Below are 25739 nucleotides of genomic sequence, written 5' to 3'. Positions count from 1 at the left end.
TCATTTACATCTCCAACATTGAACAGTTAAATATCTAAAATCAAAAGTTTAGAAATCACATTTAGTTCACATGTAAAGCTTAGAGTCCATTCAAAAGCTTCACGAAATTTCACCCACAAGCCAAATATCACTAACTTTTGTGAATAGTGTTCATGAAATGAATGCCTCTGGCAGATGTGACAGATGTGGGTACGAAAAGTATTCAGACCCCTTAAATATACGCTCTGCACTCCATCTTGACAAAAATAAACAGAAATTTAGATATTGTTGCTTATTTGTTAAACTGAAATATCACATAAACTAAATTATCAGAAGAATTCATATCCTTTGCTTTGACTCACACGCTGTCCATTTCCTTCTGATCCTCCTTGTGATGGTTCTACTCCTTCAACTGTGTCTAATTAAACTGATTGGACTTGATTAGGCAGGCAACTATTTACATAAGACATCACAGTTCATGGTGCATGTCAGAGGACATGAGAATCATGAGTCTAAGTAACTGCTTAATAAGCCAAGAAACAGAATTGTAGCAAGACACACATCTGACCAAGGTTACAAGAGAATTTCTACAGCACTCAAGGTTCCTATGATTTCTATAAATTATGGCCTCCATAATCCTTAAATGGAAAAAGTTTGGGACGACAACAACTCTTTATCAACTTTATCAAGCCAAACTAAAGAATCGTGGGATAAGAGGCTTGGTGAGAGAGGTAAGGAAGAACCCCAATATCACTGTAGCTGAGCCCTAGAAATGCAGTAGGGAGCTAAGAAAAATTCCACAAAGTCAACTATCATTGCAGCCCTCCACCAGTCAGGGCTTTATGGCAGAGTGTGTCGAAGCCTCTCCTATAAAAGCTTGCATACAGTTTGCAGAAAAACACATGAAGGACTCCTCATAGATTGTAAGCACGTGCAAGCCAGGCCATCAATCCTATTGTTATATATGACCATATGTTTTTACTTTGTCTTCTTTTTTTATGTCTTATTTATGTGTATATGTCCTTCACAATCTGTAAAGCGCTGCAGAATATGATGGTGCTATATAAATAAAGATTATCATCATTATGAAAGTTTTTAGATGGCGACCATTAAATAGAATAGCATAGTCTACTACAGTTACAGTTTGTGTTTATAATTAATTTAGGAATTAATAATATTCACCTAAATTATTCAATCCATCTTATTTTTCAGCCTCTTCAAAAGGAAACAGGTAAGTGCAATATGTAAACTATTCAATGTACCGTATGTTACTATTATGTAACCCAGGATTATGTTATAAAGCAAGAGGTTCTAAGCAGACCAACATTTAGACTGTAGAAAATAAACTTTCTAATTTGACTTAATTAATTAATTTAAATCTAAGCATTTCCTGTAAGAAATTTGAATATTTTACCAAAAAACTTTGAATCAATCTGTCATATTTTATTGTCTGTATAGTGGCACATACAGATAGGACTGTATATGCAACATGGAATATTGTCATAACTAACAAGACCATAATATGAAACCACTAAATGATTTTCTTCCTTCTTCTTTCAGAAGTCGATGTAGATGCTGGAAAGGACAAAGACATATTTGACATCAACCAAGGTTTAAAAAAAAAAAAACCCGCATATTTTGCATTCTATAACAAGAATATATATTTGTTTTGTATATTTTAATAATTTCATTCATTTTTGTTTTCCCTTAGAATTAGACCTGAATCTTTTTGAAGGGGACATCCAACTTAATGTGAGTTTTTATGTTTGTAGCTGCGGATTTGTTCATTCTGGAAGATGATGTAGATGCAAATATGTGTAATATTAATAAAGATTGTTTTATGAAAACTTCCTATTCTGCCCATCAGGTATAACACTGTGGGAGATTCATTCACAGGTGACACGTCAAAGCCCTATAGACGCTGTGGTCAACACGCTACAGCGCCTACAGTGTTAAAGGAAACCTACCATAAGGAATCTACTATCAGAAATAGATCTGATTATAGATTCCTCCTCCCTGCCTCTGCCCTAATATGTTATTTAATATTCCTGGACCCTAACATAACTTCTTAAAAACTTTATTTTAGTAATATGTAAATTAACTGTAGAGGCTACTGGGGTGTGGAGTACCGTTGGCTAACAGTGCCCGGCCAGGCGAGTACACGCCACAGTAGCCTCTGCAGCTAATTTTCAAATTATTAAATAAAGTTTTTTTAACAAGTTAATTAAAGTTCCAGGATTATTAAATTACAGATTAGGGCAGAGGCAGGCAGGAGGATCTTACATCAGATCTACTTCTGATAGTAGATTCCTCATGGTAGGTTTCCCTTAAACAGCCGGGGTCGTGACTATCTGCTCTGCTTCTGTGCAATGACCATAATGTTGCAAAAAGTACCAGCACACCAAGGAGTACAGTTCTGTCCATTAGCGCCAATAGGGTAAAGGATCCTCTTAGTGTGCAGAGCACATGTATACCAGATTTTAAATCTTAATCATTTGTAGAGATTCTACACACAGGTGTAGAAAGTGGAGTTTCATCGCAGGAAGAAGTGTTTCTGACACATGTACAAAATTGACTACTAAAACTTACCTCCTGATAAATCTATCCATTTATATTTTCAGTATGAAGTAAAGTAATACAAAATTTTAGGGCACTAAAGTAGAAAAAAATTGGATTTAGTTTTTCCATTATAGCTAAAAAAGCTCAAAGCGCAAGATAAGATATTTTAGCCAATCTAGCAGTAGAGGTCCAGTGGGGGTTTTTTCTCCTTTTAAGGGAACCTGTCAGATGTAAGTGACCTTAAAAAACACAGTATGTTAGCAAGTGTATTAACACCTTCAGATCATTTTGCATGTATGGCCTTTAATGTGGCATCACCATGAGAGATGTGAAATGGTTGTATATAGTAATGGAGGGGGAGAGATTAGTTCCAAAGTCAAGTTCTCCTCTGAAAGCCTCCTCTGTTGTGATTGACTTCATTCACTAGTTACTAGCACACTAGAAGAACTGGTTAATGATGTCCCATGGTGCAAGACCATCAGTTAGAAAGGAGGGGGAATTCGGAGGTTGAAAGATCTTGTCTTCAGTGCTAAATTGCTACCTTCATGACTAAATACAACCAAATTAAAAGTTAAAAGTTGATAAAAAGAAACATGGACTGCAAGGTTATTACCTATTTGAAAACATACTGGTTGTGGATAAATATGTAAACTTTTGCTAATATGTTCACTGTGGCTCAGTGATTAGCACTACAGCATTGCAGCGCTGTTCTCTCCGTGTTTGCTTGGGTTTCCTCCGTGTCCTCCTGTTTCCTCCCACACCCCAAAACATACTGGTAGGTTGATTAGATTGTGAGCCCCATGGGGACAGGAACTGATTGGATAAGCTCTGGGCAGCGCTGCATAATCTGTGAGCGCTATATAAATAAAGGAATTATTATTATATGTTCCCTTTAAAGATTTTACAATTTATTGCACACAAACCATGTTACCTCTATTAATAAATAACCTGGCCACTGATAATATTCCTAAAGCTATAAACCAAGAATGTTATTTCCCCAGTAAGTGACTTTAGAACCAATCTGTAATTAGTTTATTGCATCGCTGTATCTGATAAAGTACTCCAAGTGCTAAACCAGACTCTGTAACTTAAAGAATTCATTGTCAGAACACAATCCATTGCATTCAACAGAGATTTTGAAATATACTACAAGACCATGTTTAAAAACTAAAAAATCCATAGTATTTATGATTGTAATAAATGTAATTTCGATATGTGGAATTAAATATTGACCTCATGTAAAGTAGTAGCCATATTGTTTAATAATACGGAACCTAGGTACTTTTCCATGTGTAAACAATGTCTACATCATATTTCTAATATTTTTTTTAAGCCAAATGAAAGAAACTCCATTATTGGGGACCAGTACCGTTGGCCAATACCAGTTCCATACTACTTAGAGGACAGCTTGGGTAAGCTTTTTTATTATTTCCAGATAGTAAGTCAGGTAATTATACATTGAACAATATTTATATAGTTGGGTCTATCAAACTGTAAGACACCCAGTACAATAGCTTGAATTTAAAGAAGAAAAGCGGATGTCTATGAAATTTTTCAATGCAAAATAACAATTTATTTAGTTATAGAAGACAAATACATTTAAAAACATTTAAAAAGCACAATTCTGTGCTGCACATGCCCCACTATCACAAATGGTAGATAAATCTGCTAAGGATATAGTAGGTAAGTGGAGATATAGGTCATTGAGGCTGAAGTTAAAATGGACATAAGTAGAAATGAAAAACCAAAGTGAGCAACAGGCATATAGTCTGTAGAAAGTCACAATTTACCTCAATGTCTAGATCCTCCAGCTTGGGGATAGAAGGGGCAGGAAACAGTCCCCACGCGTTCCGCCTGTCTAGGCAGGCTTCCTCAGGGGTAATGTGCAGAAAGGAAGTTCAAGGAATATATAGGGTACTCACCCCCAGAGTCTAACATTCAACAGCTGTGTCCAGTGAGTGCCTGCGTGTGGCGTGCGTTTCAGTTGGCCGGATGTGACGCAATGCGTTCCAGCCGGTCAGTAAGGTGTCACTTCCGGGGTTTGCAATCCACGATATTTAGGCGCTGCTGCGACAAATTAGGCGCTGCCGCGACAAATTAGGCGCTACTGCGCCACAAAATCAACACATTTATACAGGTACAAGGTGCATGCGCATAAGTGGTATAGCAATAAGTGAGCAAGCGCCGAAAGCATTATAAGCCCTAAAATACCCTAGGGCTGAAAAAAGTGCCTAAGTGCAATCAAAGATAATAAAGAGTTTTTTGGGTTTAAAAAATTACAGAGTATTGACACAGCTGCCAAAAAAAGGGTCAGACTCTGAGGGTGAGTAAGAAACATAGAATAGATACCATATATAAATCTTATCAGCATAATGAACTTACAAATATAATAGTTAAACACAATGTGTTGGAATTGGCTAAAATGGATAAATAGTGTGCATAATAATCAACAGTAATGAACAATATAAATAATATAGTTTTCGTAGTTTTAGGACTCAAAAAGTCAAAGACGTAAAGAGTTAGAGCGTTTAGTACCACAATATTTAAAATTTAAAGCTTGAGACACATGGCGAAGTGAGAAGTATGGACGAGAAGAGAGAAATCATATCCATGAAGATGTCAACTGATGTACATTCTTGGGGAAGTTTGAGACCAGGGGTGGAGCCTCCAATGCGGACAGATGATTAACAAGGTATCGAGGAAGTCGAAGGTTTGAGGATCAGATGGAGTAATAAATTCATAACGTACAGGGTCATAACCATCTAAAAAGAGTGTTCCAAAAGAAAATGTAAAATTAGTAAGTGATAGATATGTGGAAAACCTAGTGAACATAAAAAACGTGAGGAAGAACATATAGAAGCAAGCCGACTACACGGCGGTGACCCGAGGGATATCAAGTTCACCGCCGCGTAGTAGCCGGCAACAATGTAGGAAAAGGTCCATTAATAAATGTATATCTAAATCATAAGAGGACCAATGTGTGATGGGGTGATAAGTAAACGATGATGAGGATGATTCCTGTGAGCAAACTGCAATAAGAGAGGAGGAAGAAGGGAGAAGGGGGTGGGGGGGGGGGAAGGGAGAAAGTAGGGAGAAGAAGAATAGAAAGAAGAGAATAAGTAAGAGAATGGACTAGTGAGTAAGTGAGAAATGGGAGACGATAAACCCTTACATAAGTAGAAATTGTATATCTAATCCTTATAAAAACCCGCATATAGGAGGTCTTCGTTTAATCCAGAGGGGGCCAGTGAATTGAGTTGATAAATCCACTTAGATTCTATTCGGAGGAGCTCTTTAGTCCGATTTCCCCCCCATTGGTTCCAGTGTAACCTTTCCATTCCACAGACCCGAAGACTGTGGTTTTTGCCCTGGTGTGCCTGGTGGAAATGGGCAGCCACCGATGAGAGGGTCTTACCTTTCATGAGGTCATTGGCGGCCGTTGTGATGGAAGAGAGGTGCTGTTGTATTCGTTTTCGCAATTCTTGTCCCGTCTGTCCAACGTAAATCATGGGGCAGGAGCATGTGAGCACGTAGACCACTTCTTTGGTCCTGCAATTTATATAGTCGTAAAGTCTATATGATGATTGGTTGTTAGGATGAACAAAGGTACTGGTCTTTAGAATCCGTGGGCAGACCGAGCAGTCCCCACAGGGGAATGAACCCTTTAGGCGTTGACCCCTAGCGAGCGATGTGGTGGGTCTCTGAAAGTGACTGGAAGTAAGTACATCTTTAAGATTCCGTGCCCTTCTAGAGATCAACCTCGGTTTATCTGAAATATGAACATGTAATCTTTTGTCACTCAGCAAAATATCCCAGTTATTTTCCAAGATGTGGTAGATATCCGACCACTGATTGTTAAAGGTAGTGATCAGGCAGGGTTTGGATTCAGTGTTCCGTACCTGAGGTTCCAGTAGGGTCTTGCGGTCACTGTCCCTGGCCCTGATGAATGCCTTGGAGATAACCTTTTTCGGGTATCCCCGTGCTTGGAATCTTTCAGTTAGGTCTTTTGCTTGTGTGCGGAAATCCATATCATCGCAGCAATTTCGACGGACACGGAGGAATTGTCCCACTGGAATACTCGTTCTTAAGTGTTTGGGGTGAAAACTGGCAAAAGACAGAAGGTTGTTGGTAGCGGTCGGTTTCCTAAACAGTGATGTTACCAGACGAGTCCCATTCTTACCAATCTTCAAATCCAGAAATTCAACAGAAGTTTCAGAGGTATGAGCCGTGAGTTTAATTTTCCAGGGATTAGAGTTCAGACATCTCAAAAAATCCTGAAATTCATCAGTCGTTCATAGACATCCGCTTTTCTTCTTTAAATTCAAGCTCAGGTAATTATACAATGTCTATGTAACATGTACATAAAATTAAGGTTTGGGGTACAATTCTGATCTAACAATTTTCATTGCAAATGTTATAGTTTAATTAATAACCCAAAGAGGCAAAAAAATAAATGGTGTGCAACATAGCTTGGGGGTAACATAGGATATTTAAAGAAGGTTTCAAAGTGTAATTCTATATGTAAAAGAGAAATCTCCTTCCTTCATTATTATTTTTATTATTATTATCTTTTTCTTGATTTTGCTAAATTTCCTTATGTACTTAATCAGCCTTTTTTGTGATTTAAAGGAAACCTACTCCCCAGGGTCTAAACCAGAGACGCTTACGTGCTGCTGTGTGCCCCCTCAGTCTGGATCTGGTCATATTTTTTTATTTTTAAGCCCTTGTCTGCTAAAATAAGCTTGAATTTTACATTTCTGCTAATGAGATTGAGGGGCTCTTGTGAGTGGGGGGGGGGGGGGGGGCTGCGTCGTCTCTCAATTATTTACGCCCCTTTGCAGGGCTTATTGCCCGTCTCCTCTTCAGCCAGAGAGGCAGCAATGTCATCCAGCAAGGTAATAAAGCCCAGATCCAGACCACGCGGTCACACAGCGGTATGTAGGTATCTTTGGCTTAGTTGACTGCATCCTGGTGGTAGATTTCTTTTTAAGAATAGTATTATCTCTAGGGTCCATGGACTTCAGTGGATAAATGTTTTATATGTAATATCCCATATGGTGAACAAGGGGGCAATACTAAGCTAGGAATGGTTTGGCTGATTATCTCATTTCATTATCTTATTGTTTTGATTAATGGATTTGCCCAAAGATAGCCATGGTTCATTGGTGGTTAAAGAGGAACCACATCAATTATATGATTGCTGGGTGATATTGGTATGAAGAGAGATGGTGTAAATTGGAGAATCCCTTTTAAAGTCTTAGAATATCAAACCAACAGCCAGCTCACCAAGTTGCATGATACTGAATTTGACGGTGCACGGACACATCCACTGCGGCCAAGATACACATAGAGACAAAGATCATGATGTCCAGGGCCCATCGGGATAGACAATAAATCTTCTTTATTTAGATTAAAAATGGGTCACATAGAAAATGGTATCAGACCACCGCATTTTGGCACACAAATCTTATTCATGTATGATAGTATCAATGTGACACATTTTTGTTTCTCAATAAAGAAAATGTATTGTTTATCTGGTGCTGAAATTCACAACCTTTGCTTCAATGTTTCATTCAATGCCTAAAAATGTCATCATAGTCAGAAACAGTTGTCATTTATGTTTAATATCTAAAACTTCTTTTTCAGATATAAACGCAAAAGCTCTTGTCCTGGAAGCCTTTGAACGTTACCGACTGAAGTCATGTATTGACTTCAAACCTTGGGAGGGAGAACCAAATTATATCTCTGTGTTCAAGGAAAGTGGGTATGAAATAGTTTTTACTTACTAGTCATAAAAGAGAGATGGTCATAGAATTATCTTAGAAAGATTATTTTATTTACCACGTTTATCATTTTCTGTAGTTACTGTATTCTTAATGGTCTGTAGAAAAGTATTGATAATATCTGTGTGATGCCAGAGCAGCACTGTCTACTCCAAGCCAATCGTGTCCTCCTGCAACTCCACTTCAATTCTACCTCCATTTCCTTTCTCTTCTGCCTGTCTTTTATTTTTTTGCTCCTTTTTCTGTGTCCAGTCCTGTACCTGGGTTGGGTTTTTAAACCTTTACTGGCTGCTGATTGCGCTGGTTATACCTTCAGCTTTCGAATGGTAGTGGCTTCTCTTGTGTATTTGAATATTCTGCTCTTCCGATCCTGTTTGTTTGTTGTCTGGATTTTATTCTGCCTTTTGTTTTGGCTGCCTCCAGACCATGCTACTAGTCCCTGCCTGCCCAGACCTTGGACTGTCACTTACCATTCCCTTGACTAATCTGAAGATGCAAGCCAGTTTCATAACTACCTTACGATAAATGAATCTACCATCAAAATCAAACATAATAAACCAGAGACACTTTGTCATAGATCCAGGCACCAGGACTGTGGTAGTTTTCTTATATTTTTTACCCATGGCCTCCTTCCTTCTAAAAATCAACATTTAAAAATATGCTAATGAGAAGGAAGGAGGCCATGATTAAAAAGCAAAAGAAGATTACCACAGTCACAGTGCACGAATCTATGAGTAAGCATTCCTGGTTTACCATGATGGATTTTGATGTTCGATTTCCCAGCTCTACCAGCAGCAAACACTAGGTATAATGGGGAAAGAATAAATACAGAGGAAGCTTAGAGACAACCCTATTTCTAAACAGAAGAATACCAGAATGGGTTCATATCCAGTGCTTGTTACTGTTTGCTCAGATAGTTATTTATTAGGTGCTTGTTTTCACATTTATCAAAAATAGTGCAAACTAGTGCAGGGTGCGGCTGATTCATTAATTCTGGCATTCTTCATAAATCTGGTGCTCTCTGCACTGCCTTGACTGATCATTGGAACGCCCATTTCAGTGCAGAATTTTGTCTTGCGTTGGGTATAGTACAGGGTAACACAAATGTGTGGTGTGCAACACATAAAAGAACATGATAATTCTGGGCCACTGTATACATTTTAGGCAATAAGTCAGAGTTAAAGATCATATAATCTTAGATTTGACACCTTATTTGTGACTCTGACAGCTGACTCTGACACCTGAGTTTAATATCTGACTGTCTTTATAGATTCAGAGCATTAGATATACTGCATTTGTATTTGATAAATATGTATTACCGTATATACTCGAGTATAAGCCGAGTTTTTCAACACATTTTTTGTGCTGAAAATTCCCCACTCGGCTTATACTCGAGTATATAAAAAATTTATAAACTGATTACTCACCATTCCTCTTCTATCTTCATGTGTGCAGCAGGTCTGCAACAGCTCTGTGGGCAGCGCCTCTTCTTTATTCCTGCCGCAACAGCTCCGTAACAGCTTCGCAACAGCTCCGTGCGCATGGCCTGGCCAGCGCACTCTATAAAGTCAGCCGCTGCTGACATCACAGTTGTGCGCCGGCTGGGCCATAGTCAGTTTATTTTTTTACCAGTAAGCTATACCCTACAGGGGGCTTCCAGGTGATATATACTAAAGAGGGTGCTGGCTATACACTTTAAGAGGCTGGCAGGCTATATATTAAAGGGGGCTGGCTATACATTACAGGGGTCTGGCAGGCTATATAACCTGAGTGAAGTTGGCCCCCCCACCTTGTTCAAATCAAATGAAATTGGTGTCAAACGTTTGTGCTACGTTTGTGCTGGTTTGTGCAGCAAAAATTTTCGTTTGTGCCGCTATCGTTTTTAAGATATTAATGAGAGTTTCCAGAGGTCATCAGAGGTCAACCAGCCCCCCCACATAGTCCAAACCAAACAAAACTGGTGCCAAACAATTCTGCTACGTTTGTGCTGGTTTGTGCTGCTTAAATTTTTGTTTGTGCTGCTTTTGTTTTGAATAAATGAACAAAAAATGAAAGTTCAAAAGTTCAAGCAGCCCCCCCACATTAACCAAATCGAACAAAACTGGTGTCAAACGTTAGTGCTACGTTTGTGCTGGTTTGTGCAGCAAAAATTTTTGTTTGTCCTGCTATCATTTTTAATATATTCATACTTTTTTCCAGAGGTCATCAGAGTTCATTTCTTCCAAAGTACAATGTGTTTGCTAGCTCCCCCTGGTGATCAAACCAGGGAAGTGTCACTAGGTTTGTTTTTTACCAGTTCATCCTAAACACCTTTAACCTATGTAAACACCTGAACATATCGTAAAAATGATAGCGGCACAAACGAAAATTTTTGCTGCACAAACCAGCACAAACGTAGCACTAACGTTTGACACCAGTTTTGTTTGATTCGGTTAATGTGGGGGGGCTGCTTGAACTTTTGAACTTTAATTTTTTGTTCATTTATTCAAAACAAAAGCAACACAAACAAAAATTTAAGCAGCACAAACCAGCACAAACGTAGCATAATTGTTTGGCACCAGTTTGGTTTGGTTTGGGCAAGGTGGGGGGGCTGGTTGACCTCTGATGACCTCTGGAAACTCTCATTAATATCTTAAAAACGATAGCGGCACAAACGAAAATTTCTGCTGCACAAACCAGCACAAACGTAGCACAAACGTTTGACACCAATTTTGTTTGATTTGAACATGGTGGGGGGGCCAACTTCACTCAGGTGGCTATATATTACAGGGGTCTGGCAGGCTATATACTACAGGAAGCTGGCAGGCTGTATACTATAGGGGTTGGCAGGTTAAATACTACAGGGGGCTGGCAGGGTATATACTACAGGGGCTGGCAGGCTATACACTACAGGGGGCTTGCAGGCTATACACTACAGGGGGCTTTCAGGCTATATACTACCAGGGCTGGCAGGCTATATACTACAGGGGGCTGGCAGGCTATATACTACAGGGGACTGGCAGGCTATATACTACAGGGGCTGGCTGTCTATATAGTACAGGGGCTGGGAGGCTGTGACCAATGCATTTCCCACCCTCGGCTTATACTCGGGTCGGCTTATACCCGAGTATATACTGTTTTGCTTACATGCTCATATGACCTTTATATATTGATACTATGTCCAGTGTCGGATATACTATAATATGATCTTTTATCCTTTGTTTATCTGCTGGGATGTTTCTCATGCCTGTGAATGGAACATATAATACTATGTACACATATATGAAGTAGTGAAGAGTTGTGATTTCAAAACTATGGAATAATGTTTGCAGAAGAGAAGGGAAACTAAAGGCTATCAGGGTGATAAAGTGGGGACTGAGCATTTATCGTTTAGGTTAATCATTCTCAGTTTGAAATCAAGGGAAGTTCAAAAATTAAAGAAAATGTAGTTTCTTTTTTGACAGTAAACTTTTCACATGTTCGCTTAAAAATCAATACAGAGAATTAATCCAAATGCTTTTATTTACCCTACAGATGTTGGTCTTACGTTGGAAACCTAAGACGAGGAAAGCAGCAGCTTTCTCTTGGAAACAACTGTGACAGATTAGCTACAATTCAGCATGAATTTCTCCATGCCCTGGGATTCTGGCACGAGCAGTCCCGCAGTGACAGGGATGATTACGTCGTAATAATGTGGGACAGGATTCAGAGCGGTAAAGATGCATCATGTTTGTTTTATCATATATGGCCACTTAAATTTAAAAGTTTTCTTATTAACTATACTGAACATAATAAATAAACAAAAATAATGGGGCTTATTTACTAAGGGTCCTGCAGCCGCATTTTTGTCAGGTTTCCAGTCTTTTTGGGGATTGCACCAGGGATTGTGTTGCACGCGATCATATTGTGTCGCAATTGCGCCCGGCTTTCGGGGGACGTGCCGTCAGAGAATCTGGCGGATTTAGACTAAGTGCGGGATCTTACATTTAAATCGCAAGCCAAGCACTTACATGCACCGGGAAGAAGAAGGTGAACTCCGGCGGACATGGGCGGGGAAGCGGGGATCTACGTGGATTGCGGCAAAGTGCATCATTGTCAGAGAGTCCGGATCAGGGATCGCGACTTGGACGGGTAAGTAAATGTGCCCCAATATGTATGTAGTATAGAATATATGAAAGGTTTTTGGCTGTTTTTCACTGTGCTAGATCTGCTACATCAATATACAACACTTTTGTCTTAAACCCAAGGTCATATTCAGATGATGCAGTTAGATTTCAGGTAAAGCCACATAATAACCAAAGTACATAATAACGGAAGTACATAATAGTGCATAACATAGTTCTGCGGTTTTTTTGTGCAGTCTTAGGGTTTCTTTCACATGGTCAATAGATTTGTCAACCTTCATGTCTCCACATATATTAGGTGCATGCTACACTGGACTAAGCTGCTACCAAGACTGGCATGAAAAACACCAGTCTTGATAAATGCCCTTTAATGGCATAAGTAGTGCAGTTTGCCTGTGGAGTGTACATAGTGCGCCAGATTCATCAAAAGTGGTGCACGATCTTCATTAATGTGGCGCCCCCTTCACTACTCTGGAAGTGTGCTCCAACTTCTTTTTGGTGCACCTTTAAAGGGAATCTACCACCAGGATGAAGGGCCGTATGCAAATGAGCCTGAGGGGCTCCAGGCTACATAGATGTTAATGGAGCCTGGAACCCCTCAGTCTCATTTGCATACAGTCTTTCATCCTGGTGGTAGATGTCCTTTAACATACAGCGTGTGACACAATTCTGTCCTGTCGTGGTTTGACTTGTCTGTCATGTCGGACACAGTGCACAAAACTGGCGCAGACACTTTATAAATACATGTATAAGCAGTTTGGACGTTCTTTTCAATACAAAGTCAGGCAGAAAACTGCCGCAAATACTTTAATAAATGTGCCCCAAAAGACAGTTTGTAGCATATGAACATCTTCCATAGACTGCACTAAGCTACACAGCATAGTGCAGTCTACTGCAAAAATAAACATAGTGCTGTGAACCCCGTTTTCTATGTTATTTATTTTAGGAGTTTACCAAAATGTATAACAAATGATAACAAAATGATAATACATTTTCTAAATCATATTCTTCACAGGAACACAGAACAATTTCAATAAATATGATGACACAAGGTCCAGTTCCTTAAATGTCCCATATGACTACACATCAGTCATGCACTACAGTAAGACTGCCTTCCAGGTCGGCCAGGAACCAACCATTGTAACCCGCATAGAAGCTTTCAGTGATGTGATTGGACAAAGAATGGATTTCAGTGACTACGATTTGGAAAAACTTAATCGCTTGTACAACTGCTGTAAGTTTCTAACTATCCATTACTTGGTAACAATGAGTCAATGGGGCATATCTGCAATAGTTGCATCAGGTATTCTCAAGCTAAGTCCTAGGACAGTGATGGCCAATCTAGAGACCGAGTGCCCAAACTACAACCAAAATCCACTTATTTACAGTGAAGTGCCAACATGGCATTTTAAGTAGTAACTTACAGTATTGCTAGTAGCTTCCCTCCAGGGTCTCTCTGTAGAAGAATGGTGGGTCCAGCAGGATGACCTCCAAAGACATTGCAGTTCTGTCAACAACTTCTTGCTTTTCCCGCAGTTCCAAACAGCCAATTAAGTGTTGCTTTAATACAGCACAGAGAGCAGCATCTCTAAAGTTGTCTGGGAGTTCAGGTGGATTTGGTCCTATTTGGTGAACTCTGTCCTGGAGCGATGGTCTAAGTGCCCACAGAAATGGCTCTGAGTGCCACAGGTTCGCCACCACTGTTATAGGACCCAATAAAACATTATAGATTGTTGGCCTGGTACAGATTATGTATTTGCCCAGCAGCTTCAATTTGTACCTCTGTATATACAAGATGTTGTAATGGCTGATAATTTGAACATGTTCAAGAGGGGTCTTAATATCACACCTTATGGCAGTGGTGGCGAACCTATGGCACTGGTGCCAGAGGCGGCACTCGGAGCCCTCTCTGTGGGCACCCAGGCCATCACCCCAGCATGAAGTTTACCAGACTGGACTCAAAGAATCTTCCTACAGAATCTTCCTACAATGATAGGCAAATTTGCCCTCCTCTTTTCAACTGCAATGGTGACTTTAGGAGGCTGAACGATTGAAAGTTGTCAAAGAACAAGGAGAAATAAATTGCTGCTTAAATTGCTGTGCTGGCACTTTGCAATAAATATGTGGCTTTTGGTTGAAGTTTGGCACTCAGGCTCTAAAAGGTTCGCCATCACTGCCTTGTGGGAATGAAACTTTTTGCAAGTAGTTTCTGTTGATCAGGAGAAGAAAAAGTATCCCAGCTCACCTCCGAGATCACGTTGGTGTCGGCACGGAACCCGCCTTGTTTGCGCAGGCACGATACATAAAGTAATAAATTTGATGGTCCAGCCAGCATAAGTGATCTTTCAGACTTATCTGGACCATCAAATGTATTACTTTAGTTTCTGTTGATCCAGGAAGTTATTTTGATCGCCATATTAGGGGTCAGGAAGAATTTTTGTTTCCTGCATTGAGCCAATTGGAAACTGCTGGGTCTTGGTAGATCAAGAGCAACTCCTCAGTGCTGTAAAGATCATTGTATCCAAAAAGCCACAAAAAAATACTTGAATTGTTGTAACTTCCAAATAATGAAATACCAGATAAACATAACCATGCCCGGTTATTAATGAGAATTGAAGCAGAACTGGTAATGTCATGAATGCTACGTTTTAAATCATTTTTCAAAGTTTTATCACATTTTAAGAACTGTGTAAAGTTACCACATGCTCTAAATGGTGCTAACATTTTTTCAATTACAGGAGAAACCAGAAAAAAATGGTAAAAATGTACCCAAAAGTCTGTTATGACTCAAATAAATCAACAAACCACAAAATATATAAGTATAAACTATAACTACAAAAAACACAGATCGTGTTAGCAAATCTGTGTTCTCTTGGTTATGAATACCAAGACAAATAATGTTGTACCATCTTTCTTGAGTCACGTTGTATGTCATTGAAATGTGGCCTATAACATGATATGAACAGAAGTTTACATCTTCTAGATGACATGGTACAGCCTTGACCAAACTTTTCCGTTCTTCTTCAGCTACATTTATCAGTTTCCTGGACACATGTGATTTTGAGTACAACAACATCTGCGGAATGATACAAGGTACAGGAGATAATGGAGACTGGGAGCATGCTCTACAAGTGCCTTCTGGTCCCAGCGCTGATCACACTATCATGGGGGATTGCAAAGGTAAGTAACTTCTTATCTCTTACTACGGTATATTGCAGCAATATCTGACTTTATGGTTCATTTGATGCTATGAACTCAAAAGTGTGGTTATAAATTGGTGCTCAAATTACACAACATACATAAACAGGTGTCTTAAGATTACTCATTGGGCCAAAGGATGGCAACAGGGCTTACTAAGCAAAGAGATCATCTTCATTCAGGCCCACAAGCTATATGGGGTCTATAGGGTGTTTTTGCCCAATACAAAGAGATACATATGTTAAAAATATGTTACAGTTTGTGGGACCTGATACATAACTTGCAGTGGAAGTTTGTCTTAGTTCAAATTATTTTCCACTTTGTCTCTGGTTGTGTACTGTTACTGTAACAGACTCATATTGTTTTGACCGGCTTGGTACCACGTCTACAGCAGAAAATAATGCCCAATACCAAGTCCTTGCTGGTACTTTTTGACAATAGAAGAAAGCCAAAGGGAGTAGTGCTTTCTAAAAGTTTTTTAATATTACCTGGCTCCCTGACATCAGCATGTGGTGAGTATTGGGGGTTTTGGGGGGGTTGGGTTAGTTCATATGGCACAAGTTGTCTTTTACCCAATTTCTCCTCCCCTACTGGCCTCCTCCTCCCTCAGACTTTCCCTTGCTCCCTCCTGCTGCTTACGTTAGCACACTGCCACAAGCAATTCTAATTGGAACTGCCCTCCATGGGACTCATTACACACTGCTGGCGAGGAGCCAGGTGATGTTATAGAAATAATTAAATAGCAGTCAAATCATTCAGATGCACGACAAAGGTTTCACTTTAATCAGTTGGGTCAAAATACTTACTTTATAGTAAGTTTCACCTGTGAACTTTGCATTAAAAAAAGGCATAGAATTTTTGACCTACACAAAGCTAACACTCTCATCAAAATACTGTAAGACTGTGTTCACACATGGCATTTTCCTTGTATTTAAACACTGCAAAATAGAGGGTGCTCGTTACTGATCGCATGCATTTCTATATATATATATCGGATATACAATTGGGCCAAGCAGCGCTCACACAAGGCAACTGTCACATGTGACCGCAGCCTCATAGAGTTACACAGTAAGTCCTCCTGAACATAATGGTAACATAAAATAACATCTTGGAAATGCCATAATACCTACACTAAGTCATCAAAAGCCCCCATTATGTCCCCAAAGTCCCGGGTAATGTCCCCTAAGCCCACTGTAAAAACTCCCCTCCCCCCTTGTAAAGTCCTCACACAGCCCTTGCGTCCTCTACTCCCTGCAGTTGCCTGAAGCAGGAGATGCTGTGTGATGGTGTTACCATCTCTGTAGTGGTGAATAGAGCTGACGGCTCAGTTCTCCAATACTGAACTCATCACTATCTATGTCCAGAAGATGCAGATGTTGCACTTCCACTGGTCACCTAATAATGACTTTTCCTAGACATGATGTATGGCATTTTTTTCAATGTAAGGCCCCATGCACAGTCTGCATGAAGGCAGCCGTGAACTAGCCCGAAACCGGCAGCTAGCTTACTGCTGCCATATACATGCATTCTATGCTGACACCGTGAGCACATTTTTGTCTCACCGCACAGTTCCTGAGCTGGATGGGCGTGCCGCAAAACATAGAGCACTTCCTATACCTGCCCGGATTACTATGCAGCCGTTTGACTTCCCTATGAAAAGGGAAGGTCACTCCGTCCTTCTTCGGCACACGCTGCTGCGGACGTGTGCATGAGGCCTGACTTGCTCCAAAGTTCTGCTGCATTTAGAATTTTAAATCTGCCTCAGTGATTGATTACTTCATTCAATTTTTTAGTCTTCCCAAAAAGGTAAAATATGTGATATATTGTTGTACATTAATAAAGTCCATCTTTTTTCTCACAGAGAGTGGCTATTATATGCACCTTGACACAAGTAAACTGAATCCTGGGGATGATGCATTGCTGGAAAGCCGCCTTTTTTACCCAAAGAGAGGATTTCAGTGCCTGGAATTCTTTTATTACCACAATGGTCATGAAAGTGACCATCTCAACATCTGGATCCGAGAATACACTGAAGCCTCACCAAATGGCACACTGACGTTCATCACCACTGTGAATGGTTAGTGACAGCATTGTATATACATTTTGCTTTTCATATAAAATATACTTCACCTCTGTGTAGTGCAGGAGAAGAGAACTTCTGCTGCTTCGGGGAATGGAGAAAGGAGCTTAATGTTTGTTTTTTTCCCACAGCGAAAAGGAGGGAGGGTGGTTGGAGAGTTGAATTTAGGAGCATACATTTGTGCAGGGGATACAGACAGAGGATCATTGTAAGTGAGGGACTATTGTTATGTCCCATTTACTGGCTACAGTGGGACAGGCACTGTGACTATTGGTGACACTGTGACTATTCACTCATAAGAGACACTGTGACTTAGCAACTGTGTGGAGGGGCTGTGACTATTTGCTATTGTGTGAGAGGACTGACACTATAGGCTTTTGTGGGAGAACATATTGGCCATGCCTGTTTCTAATGTTCTCATGTCATGTTATTTAACAATATAATCAGCTTTGTGGTTGTCCTCACATTGCTGGTAATACTGTATAAATGTACATTAATACAAGAATAATATTACATTTGGCCCTTTTAAGGCATCTACGAGGCTGATGTGGTCCGGGGTGAAAATTAGTTTGACACCCCTGAACTACATGGTTTACAGCAATCTTAGTTTAGTTCAGTGGAACTGCAAAAGACGTTGTAAGCCCAATATTTGGTATGTACATGGTCTGAATATAACACAAAATAAATAAAATATATTGTATATAAGCTTGATGTTCACTCGAAACCTAGTGGAGCAGATACTCTTCCACTAATTAATTCTTGCATTATATGAAGAAAAACGTCCTGGAATGACACTAAACATCTCCCCTGTATATCATTTTACTGCAGATAAATACTGTATAACATCTCAACCACATTACAGATCAGCTATGTGATCTTTATGAGCAGAAGGTACAAAGGTTCTTTGTCCAGACTTAAAGGTGCTGTAAAAAAAATCTGTTGTCGAATTACGCCAGATTCAAATACATTTGGGTTTCAGCATTTTCTTTATGTTTATAGCTAAGGAGAGATAGCTACTTTTTCAACAAACTTTCATTCTGCTCCCCTCTAGAAGTGCTGCTTAAAAAAAGAGAGTACAGTCGGTCCCCTACTTAAGAACACCTGACCCCTAGTTTCAAAAGGACCTCTGGATTTTTAGTAATTTGCTGTACTTTAGCCCTAGGCTACAATCAACAACTATAACAGTTATCACAGGTGTCTGTAATGAAGCTTTATTGTTAATCCTGGTTCTTATGACAACCCAACATTTTTAAAATCCAATTGTCACAGAGACCCAAAAAATTTTGACTGGGGTTACAATAATAAAGTATACAGTTCCGACTTACATACACACTCAACTTAAGAACAAACCTACAGAACCTATCTTGTATGTAACCCGGGGACTGCCTGTATCTCCATGGTATTGCAACAATTTTATTATATTCATTATATGTTTCTGATTAAAAATACTCCATATACAGTTTACAAAAAAATGACTTCATTTTGGAGCTTTTATGGCATTATAATCGAGCATATATTGACTGTTCTAAACAGATACAGATAGAGAATTATTGCTGCAGTGTATTTATGATAACGTCTTTTTGGCAGGTCAGCCAGCAGAATATTGGCAGTTGTATCACGTCTCCTTATCCACCAGTAACAAGTTCCGTGTAGTCTTTCAAGGAGTCAAAGGCAATGGGATCTCCAATGGGGGAATTTCAATTGATGACATCAATTTTTCTGAGGCCAAGTGTCCACATCAGATCTGGCATATCAGGAACTTTACTGACCAGCTGAACAGTGATAAAAAGACTCTTTTCAGTCCTCCATTCTATTCCAATGATGGTTATGCCTATCAAGTACAACTTCAAGCCAATACTTCAGGAAGTCTGCTCTATGACCTAGGAATATATTTCCATCTCATCTCTGGAGAAAACGACAACACATTACAATGGCCGTGTTCTCTCCGACAGGCATCAATGACTCTCCTGGATCAAAACCCAGATATTCGAAAGCGCATGTCAAATCTGAGGAGCATAACAACAGATCCTTATCGTTTGACAAGTGAGTTCTAACATTGCGTAAGAAATGCATTTTCTTTCTACTGGACTAAACAAACATTTCATGCTTAGTAAATTAATTTGGACTAATGCTAAAATACCTATGCCTCTTATAATACATATCTGTTTTATTAAAAAAAATTACCTGGACTTATGAAAACTGAAATTTATAATTTAAGAGGATTTACTAAGTTTTATCGTTGTGATTAGGGAATAAATAGGGAAATTTGGTAGGGTTCCATAATCAGGACTCCCTACAATCACCAAAATAGGGATCCAACTCTCCCAACTGAATTGAGCAGAAGGTCAAACAGGTTCCTGCCACTTGATCCATCATGTGAGTGCCTGAAGTTTCTGAGATGAAGACTTGGGAATCTCTGGCATTCTCACTGACAGTGAATGAGAGTGCCAGAGATACTCCAGTACTGTGCTTATCAATTTACACCATTACCCTATTGAATTAAGTGTCAGGTCACATGCACAACCTATAGTTCCATCGATTAGTGAGACAAGCACTAAGCACTCATTATTAGTGGGGTCGCTTCTTTATCAGTTGGGGTCCCATTGGTCAGACTTTCTTCCCAATAAAATTATTATTCTATGGAATACTATTACCAATGAAATATGGAGAAATCCCTTTAACAACAACAAAAAATCTTATTAATGAGTAACAGCAATAATTTTGTCATACATGGTGGTGTTATAAAGTCATTTGTGTTATAATTCAACACATACATAGCAAAAATATTCATATTATACAGGTTACACAAATATTTATAGGTAGATATATCTGTAGCTAAAATACAAACAGTTTTCTTGTAAATGTAGACAATACCATAGCATATGAACAATAAATACCTTGTTTTGATTCCAGATGATAATAAATATTTCTGGGATAAACCTGAAGTGGTTGGTTCTCCTGCTACCTTCCCCAATGGAACACAATATTTCCGTGGCCCTGGACTTGGGACTTCGGCATACATTACACATGGAAGAGTTACCAGCAGAGATTTTCTCAAAGGGGGAGATGCATTCCTGTTGTTATCGGTGGAAGGTGAGTAGTACATGACTCTTCATGGTCTTAAGAACGTATTGGATGTTAAAATGATGAAACATCCTTTTCCATGACCATCCATTCATCACTATTCAACCACTCCCCTTGTTCTACTTCTCCCTCTTCTTTCTTCTAACTTCTTCCATCCATCTAGCTATTTCCCAGGAATTCCACAACCTTTCTCCTCCATCCCCTTTACGTATGCTAAATTACCGGTTGCCTGTTGCCAAAAAATATATAATACCATAAATACAATATGCATGTGCAATATTCTTTTGCTCTGACGTTTTATTACACGTACACTATCTCTATCTCTTTTTTATTGTTAGCTTTATTATTAGTGTTATGGTATTATATTGGGGTTTACCATGTGCATTGACAGCGATACATATTTCCATTCCCTGGTAATTCCATATAGGAGTTTAAATAAAGGAAATAAACCACTAAAAAAAAAAAAAGCTCCATATACTAACCCCCGCCCTCTTCACCTTAATCCCAGTGCTGTCTGTCGCTAGTCTTGACACGCAGGGATCACCTAAAAAACAAACATATAATTAGCAGCATGAGGTGGGGACTAGCGTGAAGTCACCTCCCCCTCCCATGCTTCCAGCATGGAAGAGGGAGATGGCGAGGGCATGCATAATTAGTGGCCGAACATCATGCTCCGTGCTGCCAATTATACGTTTGTTTTCTAGGTGATGCTGGTATGTCAACACTAGCGATGGAGAGCGCTGGGGTCAAGGTGAAGATGAGTGGAGAGGAGAATTTGCATCCTTTTTTTGTTTTTTTAGTGGTTGATTGCCTTTAAAAGAAACAAAACCTAAATATATTGCAGGGCCACCTGACCAGATCAACTAGCATATCAATTTCTTTTTTTATGTGGGATTTTTTGGCATCGAGCATCCAGCCCATAGAGAAGAAATTGCAGGTATTCAAGGGGAAACTGTAGAGAAGCTGACAACTAAGAAAACCTAACATTCCTCCAGAGTAGTTCCCTAAAGTCCTAGTTTGCTACAGGTACCATGACTGGGTTGAACTCTGTGATGCTATTTGTCCTGAATGGATTTTGCCTGCTGAATCTTCCATCTCTTTAGGCAGTGTTCTGCATTCACACTATTCAGGGGAACCTGTGGTTGAGCTATAACTCCACCTGCACTAAAATTCATAAAAAATTAAAGTTGAAATCAATCAATCAATACATTTAAATTCAAATTGTTAATGATAATGCCTGTCTTATAACACTAGATGTCACTCATCTAAATACTACTCAGCCAATCCCTCCATCCACTCAACAACCATCATCAACTACAAGAACACCCACCACCACAACAGTGGTGTCAAATATAACAACAACAACAACAACAAGGGGGTCAACTACAACAGTAACACCTGGGACAGGAACAACTACAACAACAACACCAGGGACAGGAACAACTACAACAACAACACCAGGGACAGGAACAACTACAACAACAAGGCCAGCACAATCAACTGGATCCCCAGGAACTGGATTATGTGATGGCTATGACTGTAAAAATGATGGTGTCTGCATCCTTGAAGAGAATAAGCCAGTTTGCAGGTACACATTTTGCAGTATTTTTCTTCTGGTTTAGGAAAGTGATAAAGCTTGTTTCTAAGAATTGTTGGCAACTCAAATTATTATAAATTAAAATTATTTTTTCACAATTAGACTACAAAAAACTAAATACTTTGCCACTTAAAGCCAGGTGTGTGGAGACGTAAAGCTGTTGCTGCTTCACTAGAGGATTCTGAGAAATATACAAATTACATTTTTCAGGATGGGACAGGGAATGCAATGCCATTTTTGGATACCTTATAATGCAAACCGTTAACATCAAACATGACTTTTAAGAAGACGAATGACAGTATGTGCGATTAAAGCCTAACTAGTTGCAGAGATCACTGTTTCAACATGGTTGCGTCACTTCAGTACAGTACAGGCTTCCTGAAAGACATGCTTGATGTTAAGAAAGTTGCCTTTTAAGGAAGCAAAAGAGGCATTGTTTCCCTTGGCCCATCCTGAAAAACATAATTTGCATATTTCTCACATCCCATTGATCTGACATCAACCCCTTAACTAAGGGAAACAAATCCAGACTGGATGGAAATGGAACAGAAGTTTATATAAGGTGAGTAAACCACTTATATATTTTTAAAAAACACTGACCCCTTAAAAAATACTTTAAAGTAAAGCTACATCAAATGACAGCCCTACTTAAAGTAATCTCTGTAGATAGTAGATATAGGATAGAAATCATTTTCATGGGCAAGATAGTACTAGTATAATATAATATAATAATAGTACTTTATTTTCCAACACCCACTGTTGTTATCGGTACTGTTACCCCCAGCATTGTTTATTATACATTGTTCCTTAACGGTAAAAGTGTCTGCGTACCTTATCAAACACCCTTCCCCAATAGTACCAGAACACCGCCCTTCCCCATTTGGCACTATCAGCTCTATATTTCACCTCAATTCCATTGTACCTCCCGCATCTCGCAGGCCAAATGCTGAAGAGGTCTGTCATATGGAGAACAGCGGAGCAGGGTCCTGAAAGCTTTCATGCTTGTAGGATCTGGTTTTAAGCCCTGCTTCTTCCTGTTCCTGGATTGGCTGCAAATTTAACAATTGGGGAAACCAAGTTGATTTGGTTGGATTCCTTGTTTTCATCAGATAATCCATATAGTATTCTTCAGAGGATGTATCTGTAGATGATACTACTGGGGCAAATCTAAAGATTTTGATTCTATAGTAGGTCCAGCTAGAAAAGACATAACCTTGTATCAGTTTTTCCTTCTACAATTGCAGCAGGTATTCCGTCTACATGAGCACGTTTAAAAGTCCAGCTCACCTGTCAGCATTTCAGAGTGCCCTGGTGTGCACAGAGTGCACAGGCGATATAGACAAGAGAATGATTTCCAGATCCAACCGTGTTAGTAGCAACTCTGTTCTTTATTAAGGCAAATCATTACAATCCATAGTGTGAATCTTGCCGACACGTTTCAAATGGGCTAGCTGTTCTTAGTCATGGCTACTTAGTCATTCCGTCTACATAGTTGGTTGTAGTCATCTTCTTGTTGAGTGCAGGATGCAATTAACACATTTTCTCTGTTTAGGTGCAAAGTAACTAAAGACTGGTGGTATGTTGGAGAGAAATGCGAGACCAAAGTTTCCAGCCAAGACACAGTAGTGATTGCCGTGTCATCATCTGTGACTATTTTTGTAGTAATGTTGATAGTCACACTTGTTAGCGTCTACTGCCTTAAAAAGAAGAACAAAGCAAAAATGCAGGCTATCGAGGGCGTTGTAAGTATATCTGATCATCTTAATACATGGGCTCAACTATAAATTGATTGAATAAAATTGTAGATTGGGAACATATTTGTGCATTTGTGTATAAAATGTATATAAACCTTTTTACCATCCTGTAAAACTTATTAGCATATTTTCCTATAACCTTTTAAAAAAAGATTATTGCACGTGCACATGGAGCACTGTTCTGCCCATTCTATTCTGTATTGCACTGCAAACTCTATGGCTTATCTGCAAACGTAATCCAGTAGCATTAAAGCAGCATAATTGTCATGTTAGTTTTCTTGTGCGTCCTTGTGGATTTTTGCATGCGTTTTTTTTTACATTGAATTCTATGGGATAGTGAAAATCTGTATCAAATCCCCAAAATGTGACGTTTGCATGCAGAATTTCCTCAACTTAATGGGATGGGGAAAAGACACATTCAAAAAGTCTGCATAAAAAGCACAAAAACAGCGACACTGAATAGACAAATCTGCATGAAAAACGCACATAAAAACTGTGTGTTTTTATGCAGATTTCATGACAATCTTCAATGTGTGCAGCTAACCTTAGGCTTCCTATACATGAATGAGGCAAAAATCGGCTGAGAATAACCAACTATGTTGTCCATTTTCAAACTATAGTCCACGAGTGATCCATTCAAAAGGATTCTGACTGGGACACCCTTTACTTTTAATGCATCAGTTGCATGGTCCTTAGAATAACAGATCCATTAAAAGATATTCCTAAAAGCCCTCAAGCTGGTTGGTAGAGACTAGCTATTGTGATGTTTGTGGTGCAGTGATTTTGCCGGTTGGAGAGCCTCGAATTGTGATTGTGCCCGGTTCTTGTATTCACACACCCTTCCAGTACATAGATGCCTAGAAAATAGACTGCATTAAATAATCTCCAGACAATTACACCTATGATCATCCATAAATTAAGTTACTAGAAAGTAAGAAAGATGGCATAACCAATGCCAGAAAAAAAGTAGATTTTTTTTTTAAATTCTACCAGGTTTGGGTGAAAATTTGTAGACACATTTCCTTTAAAATAGACCATGTTGTTGCAATTGGCACATAAGTAGAGAGAACTTGGGGGAACTCTAGGCCAATCTAACTTTCCATTTTTGGAGGGCAGGGCTCTCTCTTTCCACAAGTGGAGAAAAGTTTTATAGACAAGTAGAACCTGCATCATGTATGATGTACCACTATAATGTACTGACTTCAATTACCTTCTCTTCCAGAAAACCACATTTTAAACTTGGACAACATATCATGAATTGGTGGCACTCCAGCTCCAACTTAATTCTTAACAAAAGAATCATGGATGTCTCCTGTACTTGTTAATGAAGTTCCGATACTGTACTATGGCCAACAGAAAGTCTACAAACAAACCTATGGCTCATTTACTGTGCTGTAATCATGTGGGGACTGGAAAGTTATGTTCACTGCATTAAAGGATCAGCAGCATGGCCTATGTTTATATATTGCTCAATTGCTTTGTACTCCATCCCTTTTACAGTAAATAAGGCTGTGACCCCCTTCGCATTATATAATGCATCAAACACTATTAAAAACAGAATTTGAACTCATAAATTAAAAAAAAAAATGTCATTTGTATCAG

General features: G+C 39.2%; 1 protein-coding gene across 2 annotated transcripts in view; it reads left to right on the top strand.

Moving 5' to 3' along the window:
- LOC140132788 (meprin A subunit beta-like) overlaps window positions 1–25585 on the top strand; it is a 29644-nt gene extending 4059 nt beyond the window's left edge. The window contains exons 2-16 of one of the 2 annotated variants that reach the window (XM_072152011.1): window positions 1192–1210; window positions 1540–1590; window positions 1691–1731; window positions 3872–3950; window positions 8185–8302; window positions 11835–12013; window positions 13440–13658; window positions 15452–15604; window positions 17484–17699; window positions 19290–19745; window positions 20616–20795; window positions 22041–22184; window positions 22215–22374; window positions 23936–24125; window positions 25360–25585. In XM_072152011.1, coding sequence (XP_072008112.1) covers window positions 1192–1210; window positions 1540–1590; window positions 1691–1731; window positions 3872–3950; window positions 8185–8302; window positions 11835–12013; window positions 13440–13658; window positions 15452–15604; window positions 17484–17699; window positions 19290–19745; window positions 20616–20795; window positions 22041–22184; window positions 22215–22374; window positions 23936–24125; window positions 25360–25374 — 2220 coding nt within the window. In that variant the 3' untranslated portion in view covers window positions 25375–25585. Of the gene's footprint in view, window positions 1–1191; window positions 1211–1539; window positions 1591–1690; window positions 1732–3871; window positions 3951–8184; window positions 8303–11834; window positions 12014–13439; window positions 13659–15451; window positions 15605–17483; window positions 17700–19289; window positions 19746–20615; window positions 20796–22040; window positions 22375–23935; window positions 24126–25359 lie in introns of both variants that reach the window. The other variant, XM_072152010.1, reaches the window with a different exon arrangement.
- Window positions 25586–25739: the final 154 nt, after the last annotated feature.

The sequence above is a fragment of the Engystomops pustulosus genome, chromosome 5, assembly GCF_040894005.1.
Source record: "Engystomops pustulosus chromosome 5, aEngPut4.maternal, whole genome shotgun sequence".
Classification (NCBI taxonomy): Eukaryota; Metazoa; Chordata; class Amphibia; order Anura; family Leptodactylidae; genus Engystomops; species Engystomops pustulosus.
This window is presented reverse-complemented; position numbering and strand designations above follow the sequence as displayed.